General features: G+C 39.0%; 3 protein-coding genes and 1 long non-coding RNA gene across 4 annotated transcripts; 1 reads left to right on the top strand and 3 right to left on the bottom strand.

The window, feature by feature from the left end:
* Positions 1-845: 845 nt before the first annotated feature.
* Positions 846-5203, bottom strand: LOC146387130 (uncharacterized). The gene is made up of 6 exons (XM_084928493.1): positions 5114-5203; positions 4618-4740; positions 3938-4041; positions 3589-3746; positions 1802-1894; positions 846-1669 (listed from the first exon to the last, which is right to left on the bottom strand). The coding sequence occupies exons 4-6, from the start codon at positions 3604-3606 to the stop codon at positions 1472-1474; spliced, it is 309 nt and encodes a 102-aa protein (XP_084784619.1). The 5' UTR covers positions 3607-3746; positions 3938-4041; positions 4618-4740; positions 5114-5203; the 3' UTR covers positions 846-1471.
* Positions 5204-8181: 2978 nt separating this feature from the next.
* LOC146387129 (transmembrane protein 82-like) lies at positions 8182-10321 on the bottom strand. The gene is made up of 6 exons (XM_084928492.1): positions 10042-10321; positions 9869-9941; positions 9591-9783; positions 9051-9474; positions 8583-8767; positions 8182-8496 (listed from the first exon to the last, which is right to left on the bottom strand). The coding sequence occupies exons 1-6, from the start codon at positions 10115-10117 to the stop codon at positions 8410-8412; spliced, it is 1038 nt and encodes a 345-aa protein (XP_084784618.1). The 5' UTR covers positions 10118-10321; the 3' UTR covers positions 8182-8409.
* A 122-nt stretch (positions 10322-10443) lies between these two features.
* Positions 10444-19516, bottom strand: slc25a34 (solute carrier family 25 member 34). The gene is made up of 6 exons (XM_084928491.1): positions 19410-19516; positions 18258-19013; positions 15211-15276; positions 12179-12331; positions 11948-12082; positions 10444-11642 (listed from the first exon to the last, which is right to left on the bottom strand). The coding sequence occupies exons 2-6, from the start codon at positions 18798-18800 to the stop codon at positions 11472-11474; spliced, it is 1068 nt and encodes a 355-aa protein (XP_084784617.1). The 5' UTR covers positions 18801-19013; positions 19410-19516; the 3' UTR covers positions 10444-11471.
* Positions 16538-17832, top strand: LOC146387128 (uncharacterized). Its single transcript, XR_014800263.1, has 2 exons — positions 16538-16802; positions 17081-17832. It is a non-coding gene; the product is annotated as an uncharacterized LOC146387128 (long non-coding RNA).
* Positions 19517-21241: the final 1725 nt, after the last annotated feature.

Here is a 21241-nt window from a genome sequence, read left to right as displayed (position 1 = left end):
TTTTCGTCTTTCAACCATTTTTGTTCTGTTAATGCAAATAAAATGAAACTTCCCAAAGGTGTGTTTTTTACCAAATTACATCATTTACCCATTTTTGGCCAAGCAAGCAATTTCATGCAATATTCTGAGTTTTCTATAGGGGTGTTTGATGGCTTACTGCACTCCAATGGACCAAAAAAAATGACACAATTTTGATTCAGGTTTGATCTTAAAGATGTTAGACAAAGGTTTGTGTTTGTGCATGAAAAAAAAAGTGCCAGTGTGAAATTGCAGCACAACTTTGCATTTGCAAGAGAGAAAAATAAATTATGTTGCCATACGTTCAAGTTCATGTGAATGTCTCTTCACTCTAAGAAATAAAATGTTGTATTTACTCCACCCAGTTATGTCAACCGGTTCCACACAACTGGGTTAGTGAAATATAAAATGTATGATAAAATTTCTTGTTCAAATTAAATGTAAGTACATCCGATAACATTTGGATAATTAAATGCAAATCAAAAGAATCATGTTGTATTAGCTGAATATCATAATGTTGATCTAACTAACCTTGTTGATTTAAATTGAGAAGACTAAATAAAACCCACTCAACCAAAACAAGCTCTACTTACTTTAAGAAATAACATGTTGTATTTACTCCACCCAGTTATGTCAACCGGTTCCACACAACTGGGTTAGTGAAATATAAAATGTATGATATATTTAATTTGAACAACAAATTTTAAGTAAATCTGATAAATCTACTCACCCAAAACACGCTCTACTGAAACTATAGGATTAAATCACTTTAACAGAATTGCAACTTACTCTATTTAAGTTTGTAAATTAAAAAAATCGAACACAAGTTTATTCAGTTAACCCAACTTTAATAACACTTTGTGTAAAACTTGTTGAAGCACACTTTGAGCAATTCAAATGCTTCTAGATCTTTTTTCCTAAACAATCTTTACATATATTCAAGTGCATTTTAAGTGCAGGAAGACAAGATAAAGAATGTCATGTTAAACTGAAATGATTAAAACTGGAAAGTGTTGTGATTCCAACATTTTTAACATTAACATGACTTAATGTAAACTTGATTGGGCTACAATGAAAAGCCCACAATACAGCCCTGCAAACAGCAGGTAGAAATTACTTTAGTGTCATTTTTGTCCATATTTGGAAAAATAACCTTTGCTTCAAAACTTAAACTGAAGTCCAAAGTTAGGAGCAGTCTTTTTCAGTGTAGTTGGATGTTGGTAAAGGTTCAAGAACAAAGAACGCAGAAAAGTGAAAGGCCTTGCAGAAGTTCTTGTGGCAATTCAAACTGAACAGTTTATGAAGTGCAAGGAGAAGGGTTCGAGAACCTTAAAGTTCATTGTCCTCTATAGTTCACTGCAGGCTGTTTCGCTCAAGCAGTTTGTTTTTCAGAACCTGCACCTTCATGGATAGGTTGTTCCCATCCAACTCCATCAGCACCTTCTGAAGAAATTCAAATGCTCAGATTTAGAGTGTAGATTAGTCCAAGCAGCCCCTTTGCCACATCACTAAGAGCTTGCAGCACAGTGCATCCTTCTACGATGACACCAATGTCCTCAGGTGTATCTGCAGAGTTTGCTCCTTCATGTCTGACAACATAGACTCCCAAAGTCAGCTTCTCTGTTTCTCTGCTTGCTCCAAGATCCACAGCCTTTAAATAAAAATAAAAGAAAAAGATAAGTTAATTGCATACACATACATATGGACAAGTAAGTCCACCTTCCATTTCCAATCCCAAATTAAAAAACGGAAAATAACTGATCGTTTTCCTTTTTTAACTTACCAAGAATTCCTTGAACAGGTCATCTGGCTTTTCATTTAAGTAGACACAGACAGCTTTCAGAATGCATTCCCGTTGAACATCAACGCTGGGATTCTGGTGGAGATAAGAACTCAATATGAGAGAAGTTTCCTATTTTGGTTCCTTTCAGCCTCTTTACAAAACAAAGTCAAAAATATTAACACATAATCCAGATAAGTGATTAAGCAATGTTTCATAACTCACATCAGTGACGTGCAGTGAGGTTCATGATTGGTAAGGCACTGACTCCTCTGAGTCAGATAAACAAATATATGAACTCAAAAATCGAAGCTTTTCAATTTTGACATTACGTGAAAGCTTTCATTTTTGCTTTAATCAATTCTAGATTGTTCAACAATATATTTAATAATTGTGCCCCTAAAAATATTAAAATTAAATAGAAGATTAGAACTGGGCAATATGGACTTAAAATCCTATCATGACATTTTGTGGTATTTTTTGCGATAACAATAAGTCTGTGAAGGTTCTCAGTCATCCAGGTCATCGTAGTCTAAGGCGCTTGGAAAGAAAAGTGAAGCTTCTTCACTTCGGATGAGAGATTAAACGTCTTCAAGCAACTTAAAGAAGTCCAGACGCTTTTCTTTCCAAGCTTCTTAACAATAAGAGTTACAATAAAAGATCATAATAGTATTTTTGCCTATAAATCTATCAATGCAGCCTCACAAATACAAATACTGCAAATTAAATTTAGCAAATGTGCTATTTAGACAAACCAGCAGTTATTTATCTTGTTGAATTGATGATAAGTTTGACATTAATGGAAGTAATAGTCTCAACTAAATTATCATATATTTTTTTAGAGGTTTGAAAGCAGTCTATCATTTTAATCACATAGGACGTGTGTTATCACAATACTGATAAGCGATGCAATAAGTGCCCAGCCCTACAGAAGATGCATTAAAATTTTGTTTAGGTTTGGTGTGTCTCATTTTTTGTGTGTAGTAAATAAATTGGTCAAATGACCTGGAAACAATTATAGAAAAATCATTCATTTAACATCAATTTATTAATTTATAAATAGGAGATGCATTGAAATAAAATTGGTGCGTCCCATTACTTAGGACTGATTTGGTATCAATTTGTCCTTTGTGAAATTTACTGATGTTCCCTAAGAGCGCTGCTTTATCCACTGTGTCAATGGCGCTCTCAGTGTAATGTGATTACACTGTGAATTCATATACATGTACCTCTTATACATGTTGCCTTTAGGGTTCAGCACTGCCCTCCATCAGCCTCACTCCATGCATTTTTGCAGCACATTTATGACCAATAACATTAAACATGTAACACACATTCGTCAAATAAATTAGGTAGTCTGCATCAAGTCATCATCTGTATTACATGTGTAATCAAACATGTACGTTGGCGATTTAGAGAAACAGCAGTGGGATTGCGCATGTGTGTGTCCGCGGTGAGACACAGCACCATCATTGCCTCCTCTCAGCGTTTTACCTTGTATTTGAACAGAAAATCCGCAATGACAGCAATTTTGACCATAAAAATATTGAAATCACACAGAAAGCAAATTTAAAATCTAGTGTACAAATTGAATTTCTCTTTTGTTAGTATTTTACTTCTCATTAAGGTGCCTCACTTGACTGCATGTCACTGATTCACATGTATCTACAAAATATTCAAATATACACATATTCAGTTGAAAAAAAAAAATCTGATTAATGACAGACACAGAAGTTGAAGAAGCATTCAAATAATTTCAGAGCTCAATCAAGGTCAACTAAAATACATACCCCATCCATGGCTGCCATGATTAAGTTGATATTGCGTTTAGCTGTTCCCCCCCCTTCTTTTTGAACACTCTAAGAAGGTGGTCAGCGTAGTGGTCCAGCTTGGCCATGAAAGTCGACATCAAAGGGACCATGGTGATGCGGGCGAACTCTGCAACAACCTGAAACATATTAAAAATTACAACTAGAGAGTATTCTCTATTAATTTTATTCGAGGCCACATGCAAGAATGTTACAACTTTCAGTCAAACATTTTGTATCTTTTAAAATTAACAATTTACAGTACTTTGTTCTTCTTCAAATACAAGTTCTTATGAAAATGACTTGCAATAACAAAGTTAGTAAGAATTACCTCAGTCTCTGAAAACAGGGCAGGCCATCTGTTTTTGACCTCTGCAATGAATGGCATGTCTTTGATGATTTCCTGTCTTCGGTAGCGATGATAGCCAATGGAAACTGATACAAGGAGTTAAATGCATTATATATAACAGTATTACACATTATTCTGCACTTCAATGACAACAGATGAACGCATGTCTTATACTTTACAAATCAAACTGTTAATCGCTTAAATCCCTGCGTTTGACACTAAACCAGAAATCAACATGGAGTCGAATTCTTTCAAACAATGTAGCAACTTAATTGAGGCACATTTCTAAAATACACTATACATTCATTTCATTCTTCAAACTACAGGATCGCTGGCGCTCCCGGTGGTCATTACTGATGTCAGGGAGCAGGTGCGGTAGATGTTGGGAGTAATTTTAAAACTGTCGGTCTTAGTAGGCAAGTCTCACCTTAACAGGAATCGCAAAAGATTTTGGAAAATTACACCGAAGCAGGTTCAACAATATTTGTTAAATGTCTTCATACTTCTAACACGTGAGAGAGGTATACAAGCTAGAGTGTTAAAAAATTTACCAGGCATCATTTGTTTAAAAAAAAAAAAGCAAAAGTATTCCCGAAAGTGTCCGATGTTTATCAGTTAGTATACATTAATCAAATTTGTCATCCTTAAATTGTTGTACTTACCAAATAATCCTCAGATGGCGATGGATTCTATCCAGGATACTAAGCATATGAAAGTCTCAGTTGAAAATGGCGGATGATCAAACTTCCACACTGCACATGTGCAAACTCAGAAGTACGGAGAGCCTATTAGGACAATCCTCTTTAAATTAAAGTGCTCTTCATTTTAAATGAACTTTTTACGTTGGATTTAATTTACTGCATTTTGTTGTATTGAAATCTTATGTTGTTAATTAAATTCAAAACAACATACTTGTGTTTAAAGTTAAAAATCAATTGGTGGCATTAGTTTTAACATAAAACATTTACATAATGCTACCAACATCAGTGTGTCATTTCTTAGAGTGTTGATGCAAGCTATTGAGCTTTGAGCTTCCTGGGGAATTTTAACTTTGATGTTCATAATGAAAGCACCTCTAACTTTGTTCTTTTCATTAAAAAAAAATGCACACCAAAATATCTACTCTCCCAACAAAAAAAAAACAGAGAAAGAACTCACAGGACACTCTGCAAAGTTCAAAGCTGTAGCTGTAGCATAAACAACAACAAACTGGGACTGTTTGTAATTCTGTCCTGGGGTTTATACAGGTGCAGTCATTTGTAAAGCTATAAATAAACCCAGCAGCTTCAAGATCATTTTTGCTCTGGCAAGACGGTCATATTCACTGCTTCAAGCACTTGACTATGTGATGCGCTCAGAAAGCGAAGATGACGAGGAATCCGCTGCATCTGAAGAAGAGGCTTCTTCTTCAGTCTCCTCAGAGAATGACAGCATCACTACCAGGGATGAGGATTACCATCCAGTGCCCGATTCCTCTTCTTCAGCAAGTGAGAATGATACAGAGACAGCAGTCGAGGCAGAGTGGCTAATGGCAGAGACGGTAGGAGAAGCGGCAGACGCCGGGGCGCCGGTGGCTGAGTGGATGTCTCGTTCTGAGAATATTGAGTGGTTTCCCACTGCTGAGGAGACCATGCGCTACAATCCAGTACCCACTGGTATCACTCCAGGGCCCACCCTGTATGCAGTTGCCCGCATTAGCACCCTGAGATCTGCATTTGACCTGTTTGTGACAGAAGAGATCATTCAGCTGCTGTGCACCCACACAAACCTGCATGGGAGGCGAAAGTGTGAGGATTGGAGGGATGTGGATGATGTGGAGATGAGAGCGTACATTGGGATTTTGATTCTCGCTGGTGTCTACCGGTCAAGGCATGAAGCATCGCGTGGTTTGTGGGCTGACAAGACCGGACGGGCAATATTCCGTGCTACAATGCCCCACTACCGCTACGCCCAGATCAGCGCTAACATCCGCTTTGATGACAAGCTCACCCGCCCAGGACGTTTCAGGAACGATAAGCTTGATGCATTTCGCGTCCTGTGGGAAAAGTGGGTTGCTCGTCTCCCCCTGCTGTTCAATCCAGGAGTTGACGTCTGTGTCGATGAGCAGCTGGTTGGATTCAAAGGTCGATGTGGATTTCGGCAGTATATGCCCAGGAAGCCTACAAAATATGGCATTAAAATCTGGGTGACCTGTGATGTGGCAACCTCCTATGCTTGGAAGATGGAAATTTACACAGGAAAATCACCTGGAAGTTCCCGGGAAGTTAATCAGGGAATGAGAGTTGTGCTACAACTGACAGAGGGGCTCCAAGGACACACTGTCACTTGTGACAACTTCTTTACATCATTCAGCTTGGCAGAGGAGCTGCTCAGAAGAAAACTAGCTCTGGTTGGCACAATCAGGAGAAACAAACCAGAGCTCCCTCCCCAGCTTGTTCAGCTGAGACAGAGGAAGATTCTTTCATCTCTCTTTGCCTTCACCAAAACAACCATGGCAGTCTCCTACATGCCCAAGCGAGGGAAGAATGTGCTTCTTTTGAGCACAAAGCATAGGGAACCAGCAGTCAGTGATGGGGAAAAGAAGAAGCCAGCAGCAATCCTTGATTACAATAGGTGTAAAGGTGGAGTGGATAACCTAGACAAGGTTGTTGGCACCTACAGTTGTCGGAGGAAAACCGGTCGCTGGCCACTGGCTCTGTTCTACAATCTTCTGGACATCTCAGCATACAATGCCTTTGTCCTGTGGAAAGCAGTGAATCCTGAGTGGGAGTCCACCAAGACCCACCAACGAAGGGTGTTCCTGGAGGAGCTGGGCCACATGCTGGTGACTCCAGAAATTGCAAGACGGCCTTGTGCCCCACGCTCAAAAGCAGCCGCTGCTATTGTTGCTGAGATACAGCAGTCAGAATCAGAATCAGAGTATGACCCACAGCCCATCAACAAAATGAGGAAAAGGTGCGAACTGTGTATAAACAGAAGAAGAACGGCAACCACTTGCTCCAGCTGTGGAAAGAGTGTCTGCAAAGATCACTCTGCTGTGGTTTGTGTGTCCTGCCTTCCCTGAGTGCGCGCGCGCACACACACACACACACACACACACACACACACACACACACACACACACACACACACACACACACACACGCACACACACACACAAAGAGGATGTATTTTGTACAAACAAGCAATAAAAGGCCGTTTTTGGCATGACTAACAAAGTGGGAGTTTCTTTTATTGGGGTCATTACTCACAGGAATAATACAAAATATTAATATTAATAATAATTATTTTTGTTACTGGCACTGACCTGCAATGATTAAAAAAAAAAAAAAAAAAAGGTTTCGTCATTCAACTGCTGAAAAAATTTGAACTTTATTGCTATTTCTCCCCAAAAAACATAGTAGTAACATATCATTTGACTGGTATTCAAAGGGTATAATTTCTAATTTTGAATTATATTTTGGTTTTCATGACTAGGACTGGTTTTCATTTAAAAAATGAAGTTGGTCTAAGTAGAAAAATGTTTTAATATATAATAATTTTATAGTATTCTGTAAATGTAAACAAGGGGTGGCCATTTTTGGCCACGAACAGTCTGAGAGGGAGTTTTTTTGTTTTTCTGCCACTGCAGAAAAAAACAATGTTGCATAAATGTCATTGATGCTGTTAATTATTGCTATGCATCTAACCTTCATCATGGTTAGCAAATAAATCAGATGGCATGTATTATTTAGAAAAAAAACTGGGATTTTATGATTTTCTCTATTTATGAGTTGTTATGATTATGTGCTCTAACTGGTATTTAAAGGGTTAAATTTCAGAATTTTAATGAAATTTTGATTTTCATGAACAGCCCTGATGCTAATCTAAAAAATCATGTAAAAAAAACTGGACATTTTTCTTAATATATATGAATTTTATAGCATTTTGTAAATGTAAACAAGGGGTGGCCATTTTTGGCCACGAACAGTCTGAGAGGGAGTTTTTATGTTTTTGCTCTCTCTGCACTAAAATAACAATGCATTATAATCAATGTTGATGTGAATCAATTATATGCCCCAGACTCTACTATTAATAATACAAGAAATTTCAGTAGCAATGCAATTATATAAAATTGCGAGATTTGAGGTTGTCGTCCAGCTGGTGCAGTGGACAAACAAACTGGTGTTTAAAGGGTTAAAAAATAAAAAAGTTATAATTATTTTATATTTATGGAAAGAACTGAAGTTGCTTAAAAGCTTTATGCAGAAAAAATGGCAAAAAAACAAAAATAATAAAAATTACAGACCTAATCTGTAGGTGGCCACTTTTGGCCACGAACAAGCTGAAAGGGTAGTGATTTTGATCAGACTCAGAGGGTTAAGCACAATATTATTTTACAACACAAAGTAATAGTGCATCTTTACAGGTGAGACAGTCAATGATAATCATTGTGGTGGAGTTTGAGTGCACCGTTATCTGCCACGTGATGTTTTAATTGTGGTTCCTTTGTGACTGGAGCGCTCGTCACATCTGCTCAAGCTTGATTCCTCTTTTTCTTCCTGAAAAGGAAACATGAGAATTCAACCTCCTGTCACGTTATTTTCACAACTACAGCAACTAAAACATAACGAGGCAAAGACCAGACCTTCAGCAAAGCCTGCAGAAGATCCCGAGAAGGCAACAGACAGACTGCTTCTCCCAGAAACGCGATGAGGATTTGAAACACATCAGACCAGTATCCCATTGCAAGCATGAGGACCAGCAAGGCTCCCAGCCGCATAACTACAGAGTGCAGGAGGGCCGCTGTGCCTGTCTGCCGATACTCATCCTCTGCAAGTACAGACAGAAAAGTTACACAATGATCCCAAAAAGCCTTGGCCTTGTGCTTACTGATTTTAAAGGCTGTGTTTTTGCCATCAATTCTAAGTTTTTAATTCATATATGTTGCTTTTTACATTTATAGGGCTTCATTTCATTGCTTATGGTCTACTTTTATTTCTTAAATCCATATAATATTATTTAAATCTATTTAAATATTTTTATTATTACTTAACACTGCGTGGGTACTTTCCTCTCTGAGGATTAATTAAGTTCCACTCTCAGCAGTACTGACCATCACCTTGAATATACACGAGCAACATAATGTAACAGAGCGTCAGCAGAGTCCAGAACTTCATAGCATCCTTCTGGGACAGGAAGTGGTCATAAACCGTAGCGGTGGAAGCAACACTTGCTACAGCAAAAGCCAAGACAACCGCTCTTTGCAGCGAAGCCAGTATGGTGTGTCCGGAGGTTAGAAGAGTGATGCACTTCCCACAGTAATGTTTAGTGCTGTGCAGCGGGTAGAGTCTGGCCACATGGATCCACAGACTGTGGCTCAAGCTTGCCAGTTTCCAGCTGAGAGCAGCTGCCAGAAATAAGCTGAGGGAGCTGTGTGGAGCCCCCTGTTGGAGGAAGATCAGAGTGCCGGTGAGGCTACAACCCAGGGAGAACTGGCTCTGGATTAGGATCATGTCTAGACCTCTGCCACTGGCATCCTGCGTTACGAGACGTGGATTAGAAATGTGTAATGAAAGAACACTCTAAAGCAGATACATACAAGCATAAAACAATGCATAAATATAGCTGCAGTATTTGTTAAGGAGGAGCTCACCATTCCAGCTGACGCCCAGGTAGAAACAGCCCTGAGGGAAAACTCCAGCACTATCAGGGAGAAAACCCTCGAGCCCATCAGAGAGAGGAGGACAGTCAGAATCCAGAACTGGAGGGCTGATCTCCAGTTCCCTCTCAGAGACGTGCCCAGTGAGGATGACCTGGGTTTGCTTCCATTTCCAGAGTCAGAATCACTGTGTGCAGACAAAATAGAATAACTCCAACGCTCTTGAAAATCAAGCCATGCTTTCCCTTTTTCCTCTCAAAGGGTGAACTCACTTGGAATTTTGAACAAAATTGTAGACTCTCAGCAGGTTGTACAGCACTGATATTCCACATGCACCTACGAGCCCTTTAAAAAAACACAACCAAAAATAAGCCAGTAAAGAGGAGACATGACATTGAAGAGTGCTGAGAATTTAACCATAATCAGAGAAAACATGTTATCAGACCTTGAAGAAAGCAGTCAAATGGTTTTGAATCAAAAGGTGTCCATCCAGTGGTTCCCAGGATCAAGGAGAGAAACATCTTTATGATGTTCTTGTGACGTTTCAGCAATAACACTCAAAGTGGTGCTACAAATGAATGACTTTGCCCTTATTTCTTCGAGCTGATCAGGTTTTAGTAAGCTCCATCCACCCAAAGGTACAAAGGTGAAACGTGATATGGCTACAGCTTTTAGTCTAATCAGTTCTTGATGAAAGGGGTTTCAAATCCTCTCAAGAAGAAACCTTTAACCCCAGTCAATTAAATCATTTCAAAGAAACAGAAAACACCACAGATTACAATGGTTTTAAAGCAGTGTATTCAAAAGATTCACCACCTATCCAGAGAACAAAAACAAACCAGACAGGTTTCTTACAAAAAATCTTTATTAGGACTGTTCATTGCTTTTAAAGTTTTAAGTACCAGTAGGTTAAATTTCTGCACATACAAAATTGAAATTACAAATGTCATTCTTGGCTTTAGTTACATCAGTTCAAGTCAGTGAATTTAAAAAAAAAGAAAATCCCATCAGGTTGTTTTTTTTAAATACAACAGACAAGGCATCTAGACAGTGTAATAAACATGGCAAACAATTGTTTGCTTTAATGATGATGACTTGTTCTTCAGGTTGACCGCACTCACACACTGATGAGTTAACAAGCAAATTCCTGCGAGACTTAAGCTTGAGGTATAAAAAAACCCTGATCAAAAAATGTATACACTTGAGACATATTTTTAGAGAAAGATGTCTTCCAGTATGTGCATAACATGCCAGTCTTGATTAAGTGTTTCAAGTGTTCATTTTCTGTGCTAGATGGGAGAGAAAAGCTTGTACTTAAAGCAATAGTTTGACATTTTGTTCATGTTTCTTTCTGGAAAAGAGTAAGATGAGATGTTTGATATGGCACCCAGTGTCTGTTGGTTAAATATAAAGCCACAGCCAGCAGGCATGTGCTTAGCTTAGCATAAAGACTAAAAATGAAAGGCAACAGCTAGCTTGTCAGAGCTACCAGCAGCTATCAGTACCTCTAAAGTTTACCAGCATTTTATATTAGGTCTGCGTGTTTAATAAAAAGTGTTGAAACAACAGTTTGTTATTTTATATGCAATTATTATGCTTCTAAGGAGTTACCATTTACTATTTTATTAACTTTGCCCAGAGCTAAACTAGCTGTTTTTATGCTAAGATAAGTTAACCAGATGCTAGCTTCATATTAACCATAAAAACGTCCATGAACCATCTCATTTCACTCTTGGAAAGAAAAGTAAATAAGTTTACTTCCCAAAATGTCACACAGTTGCTTTAAATTCAGTGCTTCATTAACTGAGAGAGCACTCTAACAGCTGTAGCAGAGCCCAGTTGTGCTTTCAGTGTGCAAGTATGGGTGCTTCAGCTCTACTTATCCTTCACTGCTTGTTGCCTCATCAGATCCCAGAACAGCATGCTTAGCACCGTGTGCGGGGCCAGTCGCAGGAACACGGGGCCCATGCCTTTATACAAACCCAGCAGGCCCTCCGCTTTGCACACCTTCAGCATGCAGTCTGAAAATCCATGATACAGACGCCCCTACAAAACAGATGTAAAAAAACACAGCAAGTCTTTCGTGAACTGAAATAAACTGAGTTCCTTTATAGTCACTCTACACAACACAATAAGATTCAAAGGCAGTTTCTCCTTAAATACATACCTAATATAAAAAAAAAAAATGAAATAATATATCTATAAAAGTATATAAATTAGATGATAAAGGTCAATACAAATATATAATATAAATGAAATGATTTCATATTGCTTTTTTTAATGACAGTATGCTTTTTTTTAGATTGTGAAACTAATGAGAATGAGGACAACTGTGTTGAAGACAGACTCACCTTACGCAACTCATCCACTGGCTGGTTGTAGAGCCGAGTACTAATGACATCAAATGGTGTCATGGTAATGGCCACAGCAACTCCACTGACTGCAGCTGCCATCAAGACTGCAAGCCAGCTGTTTGGACTGAACCACTGAAAGGACACAAAGAAAGATGATCCGACTTTCAACACATGGCAGCAGCTTGGTCACATATGACATAAAACCTTTGGCTGTTTAGATAACATTACCTGAGAATGTGACACCCATTCCTTAGCTGAGGTGAAGGTTGCCAGCTGAGCAGCTGATCCCACCATGACTCTAGGCACAGCCCCATTCACACCCCTCCAAAGACCAATTAAACCTTCTTTTCGATAGATGGTAACAAAGGCATCAGACACTCCCTGAAATAGAGGAAAACAAAGGCACTGGTGAGTAGAGGCTACAGATAATAACACTCAAAACCAGGTAACACTTTATAACACAGCTTGCAACTAAGGGTGTAATTCCCCTGTAATTAAATGGGATTTAAATTGCATTTACCTACAAATATTCAAAGGTAGGTACACTAGAATAAGAGGGTAACAAGTCAGGTTTTTACAGGAAAAAAGAAATAATATTTCTGTAAGTTTATTCTTTATTTAAAATCTCTTTTTGTCACGGTTCTGGGTCTTTCTGACCCAGCTTTTTGAGTTCTTGTGTTTTTTCTATTATGGTTTATGTTTTGAGTCCTTTGCTGTACTGTCTTTGTTATTTCCCTAGGTTTCAGTTATGGTTATCATAACTTTAGTTCTTAAGTTTTGTAATATGGCTTCACTGTGTTCCATGTTGTCTACTGTGCCTTTCTGTACCATGTTTCAGGTTCCAATGTTCTGTCTCCCCAGTCCCTGTTAAGTTTACATGTCTGGAGTTCAGTCAGTGTGTTTCCTGTTTTACTTTGAAGGTCCGTGTCTCATGTCAGTGTTTCTAGTTTTGCTTCCCTTGTCTCGTCCAGCCTGATTACTCCCAGCTGTGCTCTCCTTCTGTGTCTCATTCCCTCGTTATCCCTCAGTGTATTTAAGCCCTGTTTCTCTTTGTCAGTGGCGTAGTCTCCCTCATGGCTGTGCTTCCCTGTGTGTTAGTTATCCATCCATGTCCCAGTTTAGTTTAGTTTAGTTTAGTTTAGTTTAGTTTAGTTTAGTTTAGTTTAGTTTAGTTTAGTTTAGTTTAGTTTAGTTTAGTTTAGTTTAGTTTAGTTTATTGTGCCATTCTGCAATAAAGCAGCTTTTTGAGTTTAATTCCTGTGTGGTAAGTTTTGCGTTTGGGTCCTTCTCCTGCCTGCACACAGCCAAAACATGACACTTTTACTAAAATTTGTGAACAAGAATTTGCGAAAACGAATACCTTAGTAAAAGTATTTGTCTAAAGCCAGAAATAAAGGTAATAATATTCAGGCAAAACATTCAGGCAGCCTGAAATAACTTCATGCAACCCATTTAAATTTGCCTTGAATACATTAAGTCAGACCATCTCTTTCCGTTTTTGTTAATTCTGCAGCTGATTTCAGGAGGAATTAGCTGCAAATTTGAACATACACATGTATGTATGGAGCTGTATTTATTAACCTTTGATAATGCATTCACTTTGGCACTGTTTTTGATACGCTTTTCAGTTGGAGCCTGATCAATCCTGGCATTGCCAACTTGGAATACAGGACATGCCACTGATGGCTGAACCTGGCCATTCAGTATATTCAGGTGACCTCATTCTTTGGGCACATATCACTGGTGTAGACCTGACCAGCTGAAGCATCTGCAGATTATAACACTGCCCCTGCAGGTTCTTGCAGCAGGCCCTGAGCAGGCATGATGGGTGCATCACTTCATCCGCCTCTCTTCTTACGTTGATGGAGACATCACTGGGGAAGAGGATAAATCTGGACTCTTCAGACCACACGATCTGTTTCTATTGTTCCTGCCTTTTTTTCCCGGAGAGCACTCTTAGCACTTTTAATTTTAATTTTTATGTTTATTTAAGCGTTGTCTGACAGTATGTTTGCACTAAGTACCGCAGCAATTTCCTAATGTTGTAAACCTGCTCAACATTTGGCAATAAAACCCTTTCTGATTCTGATAAGCCTTAAAAAGATTCAGCGATTTGTTTTTAGTCCACCGAGTTTGCTTCACATCATGTGTGTTTGCAAATGTACTTACTTTCAGTGTTAGACATATCCATGACTTGTGCTGATGATTTTTTTATGATCTGATTTTACCAGATGTTTAAAGGATCTCCAATCACGATCACTTTTTTCCAACCACATTTCTTCCTTTTTTGATGATGATTCATCACTATCCTCCCAGGTCCTTTCAGCCCCTTTACAGCCTGAACCAGGAAATAACTGCCTGAAATTGCATGGCTTTTTTTTTTTTTTTTTTTTTCGAAAATTGAGTGTTTAATGAACCTTCTGAATAATAATAAAAAAATTAATATCAATTAGCATATTTTAGTTTTAATTTGCTAGGTCTGGCATTTCGGACAGCTCTTATCCTGGTTTTGGTAGTTTCAGTAATCGCCTTAGTTGTCTTTGCTTGATGAAGGCAAATAATTTAACCCATCTTTTCCACAACCACATGATGCGTCTTCTGATATGGTTGTTTGAGAAATGAGAAGCGGCTCACTACATCAGTTAGGTTTAAATAACCTGTATCCAGCTAAGCCATATTAATTATTGCAGTAAATATCCAGTGGAAGGCTCTTTTTGGTTTGCTTAAGTAAATATAGGTGGAGCCTTTTTCTTTTGGCCGGGCAGATTATATGATCTGATGGTTAAAGGGCAGACACGTACTGTTTAAACACCATGCGTCTGCAGTTTTACTGTGCTTCTCTATAATTTAACTTATACTTTTAGTTTTATACTCTCACCACACTGCATTTTAGAGAAAAATATTAAATACACGTCAAATACAAGTTGTATCCATTTTTTGTTGAAAACACAGGTACATAATGTTATTGATACGCAGTGTTTATAATGACCATTTTCTCCTCAGGTGCCAACAATTAACGTTTTCATTATCAGCTTTCTATCTTGGTATGTCATATTAATGGGAGTGTTATGGGCTTCAAATTTTAATTACCAAATTAACACCTGATAAAATAAAAAAAATACACAATTATTATACTATAGCACATAGTTTACACCATCCTGGCCAGTTATTGTACTTTAATACACCTGTACTGACATCTTTAAACATTGAAACAGCTGGTAAGCTATTCTTGTGTTTTATGTGAAATGTGTCCGTCTTACCAGGTGGTTATGCTGGTGACCTACTGCAATGGCTGCCACAGTCTGAGCCTGCAGATGGGTTTTCACCTATGAAGAAAACACAGCAAGCAAGTTTTAAAATGCATTCAGGCTTATGGCTAGTGTTCAGCAGCGAGCTTCACTTAATGCTTTGCTGAAACAGAGTTCAAAGTGCACAGAGCACCAGACTTGTCACCATGTCATTTGTTAGAATGAGTTGTGTGAGGATAACCGATAACCCTGCTAATATTCACAGGAAGGAGTTACACAACGTGCAGATCGTCAGGAGCTGGTCAAATACAGGATTCGGTGATTCATTCGCACTTTCCTTGTAAAGGAAGTTTTTCTTCTTCTTGTGAAATCATGACGCATTTCATGTAAAACAAAAACACCTAAATAAAAAAGGAGAAGAAGACTCATCGTTTCCTTCTTGACATCAGATATGGTGTCAGTAAAATAACCTTTACTGCCTGCCAGCAGCACACAGAAGGACCCACAACATACTGTATAGGTTTGGCAGCAGCAGGCGGAAAGAAAAACATTCAGGATATATTTAGTGACCGTGATATAAATACATCATCAGACAGTATAGTCTTTCCATGACTGTCCAGAAAGCTTAGATGGACTTGGATGTATTGACTGGCAGCTGAGGCAGAAAAACAACAAAAAGAGTGGTACAGTTGTAGAAATGCAGAGGACATAAATCGAGTGATGGTGAAGTTTGACACTGGTGTGAAAGTGATGTTTTTTGGAGAGCATGTAGACGGACTGCTAACAAAATGCACACTCTGATATAAACTGGAGATCATACTGCGTTTTGAAGACTTTCTAAATAACCTAGATCTATGACTTTACGCCAAACATCTATGTGATCTAGCAAACACTGGGCAAAAACAGCTTGAAGACCTTTGAGGTGTCTTTGAAAATGGTCTGGGGTCTCTTTCTTTGCCCTTCAGTTCAAACGCAGACAGATGTCGGGTTTGTATTTTAGCTTTTCTTTTCTTTCAAGTTCATTTCATTTTACTGTCCTTTCATTAAGCCACTGTAATTTATTTTCCCCCTCTTTAACTTTCCATTTAGTCACATTTTGTCAAGTTAGTCTGAAAGCGTTGCTGGTCTCTCACTAACCAGATTCCACCACACGATTTCAGGGGAATTTCCAAAGTTAGTCTTTTTGGAACACAATTCCCTAGTTGTATAATTATTCTGCTGCAGACGTTCAGGAAGGAAACAAAGGGTGGAGGGTGGGGGCAGATTTTATACTGGAAATACTGGAAAAACAATAACTTTGGAAGAATTTCACATCATTTCAAATGCGAGCTCCTAGAATTTTCTTCGAATAAACAATTTTTACAGCAACTGAAAATTGCTCCAATATAGACTTACTAGCCACTTCAAGTACACCTTGCTAGTACTGGGCTGCAAACCTGTTTTGTCTTCATTCTTGCTTCTTGCACTGCAGGAAGCAGGCATAAGAACATGTGTACACTGTGGTCATAAAGGGATGGACAAGAGAAGCAACAACATGCAGGCAGGCTGTGGTGTTTAAATGATGCCCTGTTGGTATATCCTCCACACTGTTACATCACCACCAGGTAGGATGAATCCACGCTTTCATGTTGTTTGCATTAAATTCTGACCCTACCATCTGAACATTGCAGCAGAAATGCAGTCTCAAAGACAAGGCAATGTTTTTTCAGTCTTTTGTGATTCAGTTTTGATAAACTTGTGTGAATTGTATCCCCAGAGATGCTCTTGTGCATATTTTGGGTTTAAAAGGTGGTTATTTGAGCTATTGTTGCCTTCCTTTCAGCTGAAACCGGTCTCCATTTTCACACAGAGAACTACAGCTCACTGGATATTTCTTTTTCAGACCATTCATTTTAAAGTCAAAAGATGGCTATGTGGGAAAATCCCAACAGATCAGCAGTACTCAGACCAGCTCGTCTGACACCAATAACAACATTCAAAGTCATGTAAATCACTTTTCTTCCCAATGCTGAGGATCAGTTTGAACTTCACTCGGTCATCTGAACCACATCTACACATACAGACCATGATGTATTTGAATGTTGAATGTGACTATTCCTTTAATGTAGAAATATCCTGTTGTGTAATTAGGAAGTGAGCACAAAGGATGGGAGTTCACTTTTGTCTCTTCTTTTTTAAATCTATGGGCGAGTAGATGGTAAATATTTGTCTCTCTCCTCATATATGTAATTTAAAATCATTACATACATTTGCAATGTATGTGATTCTGTTCGTTTTTTGTTTGTTTTGTTTTGGCTTTGTGCTAATAATGAATAAGAACTGTTGAATATCAAAAAAAGAGAGAAATATCCTGTTGTAACATATTACTCGTGTTTATGGAAAATCCTTTGTGTTACACTGTGATACAAGTTTAGAAGTGTGTTGTTGTTGTTTTGCTGCAGTTTAACAATGAGTGACCTAGTTAGTTCCTGAGAGTTTGTCATCCAGGCCACACATCTAGTGGGAGATCTAATACTTCTGTTACTTCTGCTTTAACGTGATTAGAACACACTGTTTTCAGTCACTTTGAATAAAAAGACCTTTCTGGAAAAAATATCAGATGACTGAATAAAAAGGATTTAAGAAAGTGCCACACATGAAGCAAACATGACTGTTTCTTCTCTTAATTCTCTCATATTTGGCGTCAGATGCCCAGACCACCTCAGCATTGGATGGATGGATTTGGCCTTTTCTTTTCATATGTTGAGACTGTACAGATTTGTCTTAAAAAATCATTAATGCAAAAGATCCTAAAAAGTCAATTCATTTACATTAATACATATTGTAATGGGGATGCTCACAGGTAGACACTTCATTTGAATTAAAAGAGTCACAAAAAAAACTTAACCAAAAAAAAGCAGATATTTTAAATTAATTTTAATGATGCACAAAAGCCAAATCAGTGGCAGACCACTAAAGGAGTTTATCTCTATGGAGCTTCATGTTTTATTGAAATACCTTCCTCTGGAAACAATGACTATAGAAGAAACTATAAAAAGGAGAAACTTTAATAAACTTACCAGATAGGCAGGAGAAGCTATGAAGGCACCCAGAGCTCCAGCACCTGCCCCTGACAGCAGACTCCCCCCATGGAAAGAGGTGATCCCCAGAGCTTCACAGTAGGAGTACGAGCCCAGCCTCACGCCGTTCATCACACCCTGGTAGATGAGCCCGGCTGAGAGCCCCTTCTGCAGGCCCCGTAGCCCATCCGTGCGGCCCACCACCCAGAGCGCCTGCAGGACCCCGCGGTAGTGTCTCTGGTAGGATCCCCGAGCACAAAGCTCCCCCTGTAGCTGCAGACGGGTTTTCACCACCTCCAGAGGATTGGTGAACACACAGGCTGCGCAGCAGGCAAGAGCGCCCAGGGCGAAGTCTAGTGGAGGCCAGACTGCAGGAGGCGGCGGCAAGGGGCCAAAGACCCCACAGGGGACCGTCAACACGGTGGGTGAAATCCTCTGGGAAGGCTGTGGAGCAAACACAGACTCTTCGGGCGAAGTGTTCAGCAGCTGAGTGCTACTCATCGCTGAGAAGTGATCTTCACAGTTTGCCTTAACAGTACTCATGATGGCTTTCCTCCCCTTGCCTCAGTGTGATAGGAGCAGGGAAAATACTTGGTAGAGTACAGTAAAGTCATAGACAGAAGCTACCGACTCCTGCGATTACTCATTTAACATCTGCTTTATAAGTTCGTCCTGTGACTCGCAGGCTCACAGTGTCCTCCTGGACTCACTTTCATTAACTTTCTTCACCGTCATTCTGTTCTAATGAGGCACCATCTGCAAGAGATCATGCAAACATTTTAAGCAAGCTTTAGGTATGACACCCAAATCCAGCCTTGCAAGTCAGGAGAGTGACTCTCCTTTTTTTTTTCCAGGAAAGAAAAAGCTGTCAGATATATTTAGGTTCCTCCTTGCAGGACAAACATTGTAAAAGCCTCTCTCTTGTTCTTTGACTCTGGGAGCTTTCGGCACACTGAAGTTCATTCATTCAATACTACAACTGACCCAGAAACAGATTTAAGCGTAAACACACCAGATAATCTGACATTCATAAAACATACAAGCACACAAAAATGCTCAGAACAAGTATCAGAGACAGCCACGTGGAAATATAAAACTTTCTGAGAGTCTTTTTCTGTGGTTATAAAAATTTTAGTTGATAATGACACTCACAGTTTTCATTGATCCCGTGCAGCTCCATTCTTCCTCTCTGCTCCATTCTTGTAAACATGTATCTCAGCACATTCATTGTCACAGTCCCCTCCTTCTGATTCTGGTCAGAGCCAATAACGTTTCAGGCCTTTGTGCCACCTCACCATTTCCCTGAGTGCGCACGAATGGGTTGGCTGTGCTGTGAAACTGCCCCTGCTCTGGTCCTATAGGAGCTCTCTGGGTAAAAGGTTATTGTTGGTCAGAGAGAGGGAGAGGTGAAGCGTCTGAGGCCCGGGAGAGCAAATGCTGTGTGTGAGCTATCAAAACAAGGTTAAGCTGCTAAAGACCGCATGGATAATCTTGGAAGCAAAACAAAGGGACATATGCACTGCTTTTACTTTTGCGCTTCTTCCATCTTATATTTATCTTTTTATTTGTTTTAGAAAGTTTTTCAGTATTCAGATTTATTCAGTAGAGGAAAACTGATGTGGTTGATCGCTTTAAAATTGACGAACCCTCTGAAAAAGAAAAGAAAATGAGCCGTAAGTGCTAATTGGAGAAAGTTTTAAATCAATTATTTGCCGACTTTTTTGTGCTGTATGACAAAAACTCAGCCACTAGAGGCCGCCTTTTTGTAAAGTTCAGATCTGACACCTGAGGTGGATCCAAGTTCCCTGTTCATCTTAATGAACCACCTGCCACCTTTAGTAATTTTTGGACCTTTTGTTTACATTAGTTTATGTAGCAGTCAGAGAGCAGCAGGCTTCTTATTATAAAGGCTAAGAAGGGCTATAATTTAGAGGTTGTGATATCAGAATCAGAATACTTTATTGATCCCTGGGGGAAATTCTTTTTTTGTTACAGTGCTCCATTATAAACAAACATTAACAAGACAGACAATACGCTAACTAAGAATAGTACAATATATACACACACACATATATATATATACATATATACATAAAGTCACTTATTAATAAATAGCTGAAAAAGAAACATGTGTATCAGAATCAGAATACTTTATTGATCCCTGGGGGAAATTATTTTTTGTTACAGTGCTCCATTATAAACCAACATTAAGACAAGACAGACAATACGCTAAGAATAGTACAATATATACATATATATATATATACATAAGTCACTCATTAATAAATAGCTGGAAAAGAAACGTGTAGTTGTAGCAGTAACCAGTGTGTTAAGTGGATGCGTTGTACAGGGAGATGGCCACAGGCAGGAAAGATTTCCTGTGTCGTTCAGTGGTGCTTTTCGGTAATCTCAGTCTCTCACTGAACGTGCTCCTGTGACTGACCAGCATGTCATAGAGTGGGTGGGAGGTGTTATCCAACATTGTCTTTATTTTGGACAACATCCGCCTCTCCGACACCACCTTGAGGGAGTCCAGCTCCATCCCCACAACATTACTGGCCTTACGGATTAGTTTATTGAGTCTGTTGGCATCTGCTACCCTCAGCCTGCTCCCCCAGCATGCAACAGCATAGAGGATCGCACTGGCCACAACAGACTCGTAGAAAATCCTGAGCATATAAAACCCACCTTATTTAGATGTGAAACCACTACTGAATTCATAATGTTGAAATGTATACCACTATGTTTTTTTGTGCACCCAACAGACACTTTATCAAGTACACCTTGCTTGTACTGGGCTAGACCCCCTTTTCTAGCCCAGTACAAGCAAGGTGCCTTTATCATCTTTGATATCAGGTAGGATGGACTAATGCTTTTATGTTGTTTGCACCAAATTAAAGCCCTACTAATCTTAATGTCCCAGCATAAGCCCACAGTCAACAGGCCAGGTAGTGTTTTTTCCCCAATTTTCTATTGTCCATTTT

This window comes from Perissodus microlepis, chromosome 5 (genome assembly GCF_051167445.1).
Source record: "Perissodus microlepis isolate ML-2025 ecotype Zambia chromosome 5, ASM5116744v1, whole genome shotgun sequence".
Classification (NCBI taxonomy): Eukaryota; Metazoa; Chordata; class Actinopteri; order Cichliformes; family Cichlidae; genus Perissodus; species Perissodus microlepis.
The sequence above is the reverse complement of the archived record's forward strand: the minus strand, read 5'-3'. Positions and strand labels throughout refer to the sequence as shown.

Coding starts and splice junctions, on each gene's coding strand:
- LOC146387130 (XM_084928493.1), bottom strand. Junction 1,670..1,801: donor ACCTGTTCAAGGAATTCTTG/GTAAGTTAAAAA, acceptor TTTTATTTAAAG/GCTGTGGATCTTGGAGCAAG.
- slc25a34 (XM_084928491.1), bottom strand. CDS start 18,800: ATGAGTACTGTTAAGGCAAACTGTGAAGATCACTTCTCAGCGATGAGT. Junction 15,277..18,257: donor TAGCTTCTCCTGCCTATCTG/GTAAGTTTATTA, acceptor TTTTCTTCATAG/GTGAAAACCCATCTGCAGGC. Junction 11,643..11,947: donor CAGTGGATGAGTTGCGTAAG/GTGAGTCTGTCT, acceptor TCTGTTTTGTAG/GGGCGTCTGTATCATGGATT.
- LOC146387129 (XM_084928492.1), bottom strand. CDS start 10,117: ATGTTTCTCTCCTTGATCCTGGGAACCACTGGATGGACACCTTTTGAT. Junction 9,942..10,041: donor ATTTGACTGCTTTCTTCAAG/GTCTGATAACAT, acceptor GTTTTTTTAAAG/GGCTCGTAGGTGCATGTGGA. Junction 8,497..8,582: donor TTCTGCAGGCTTTGCTGAAG/GTCTGGTCTTTG, acceptor TTTCCTTTTCAG/GAAGAAAAAGAGGAATCAAG.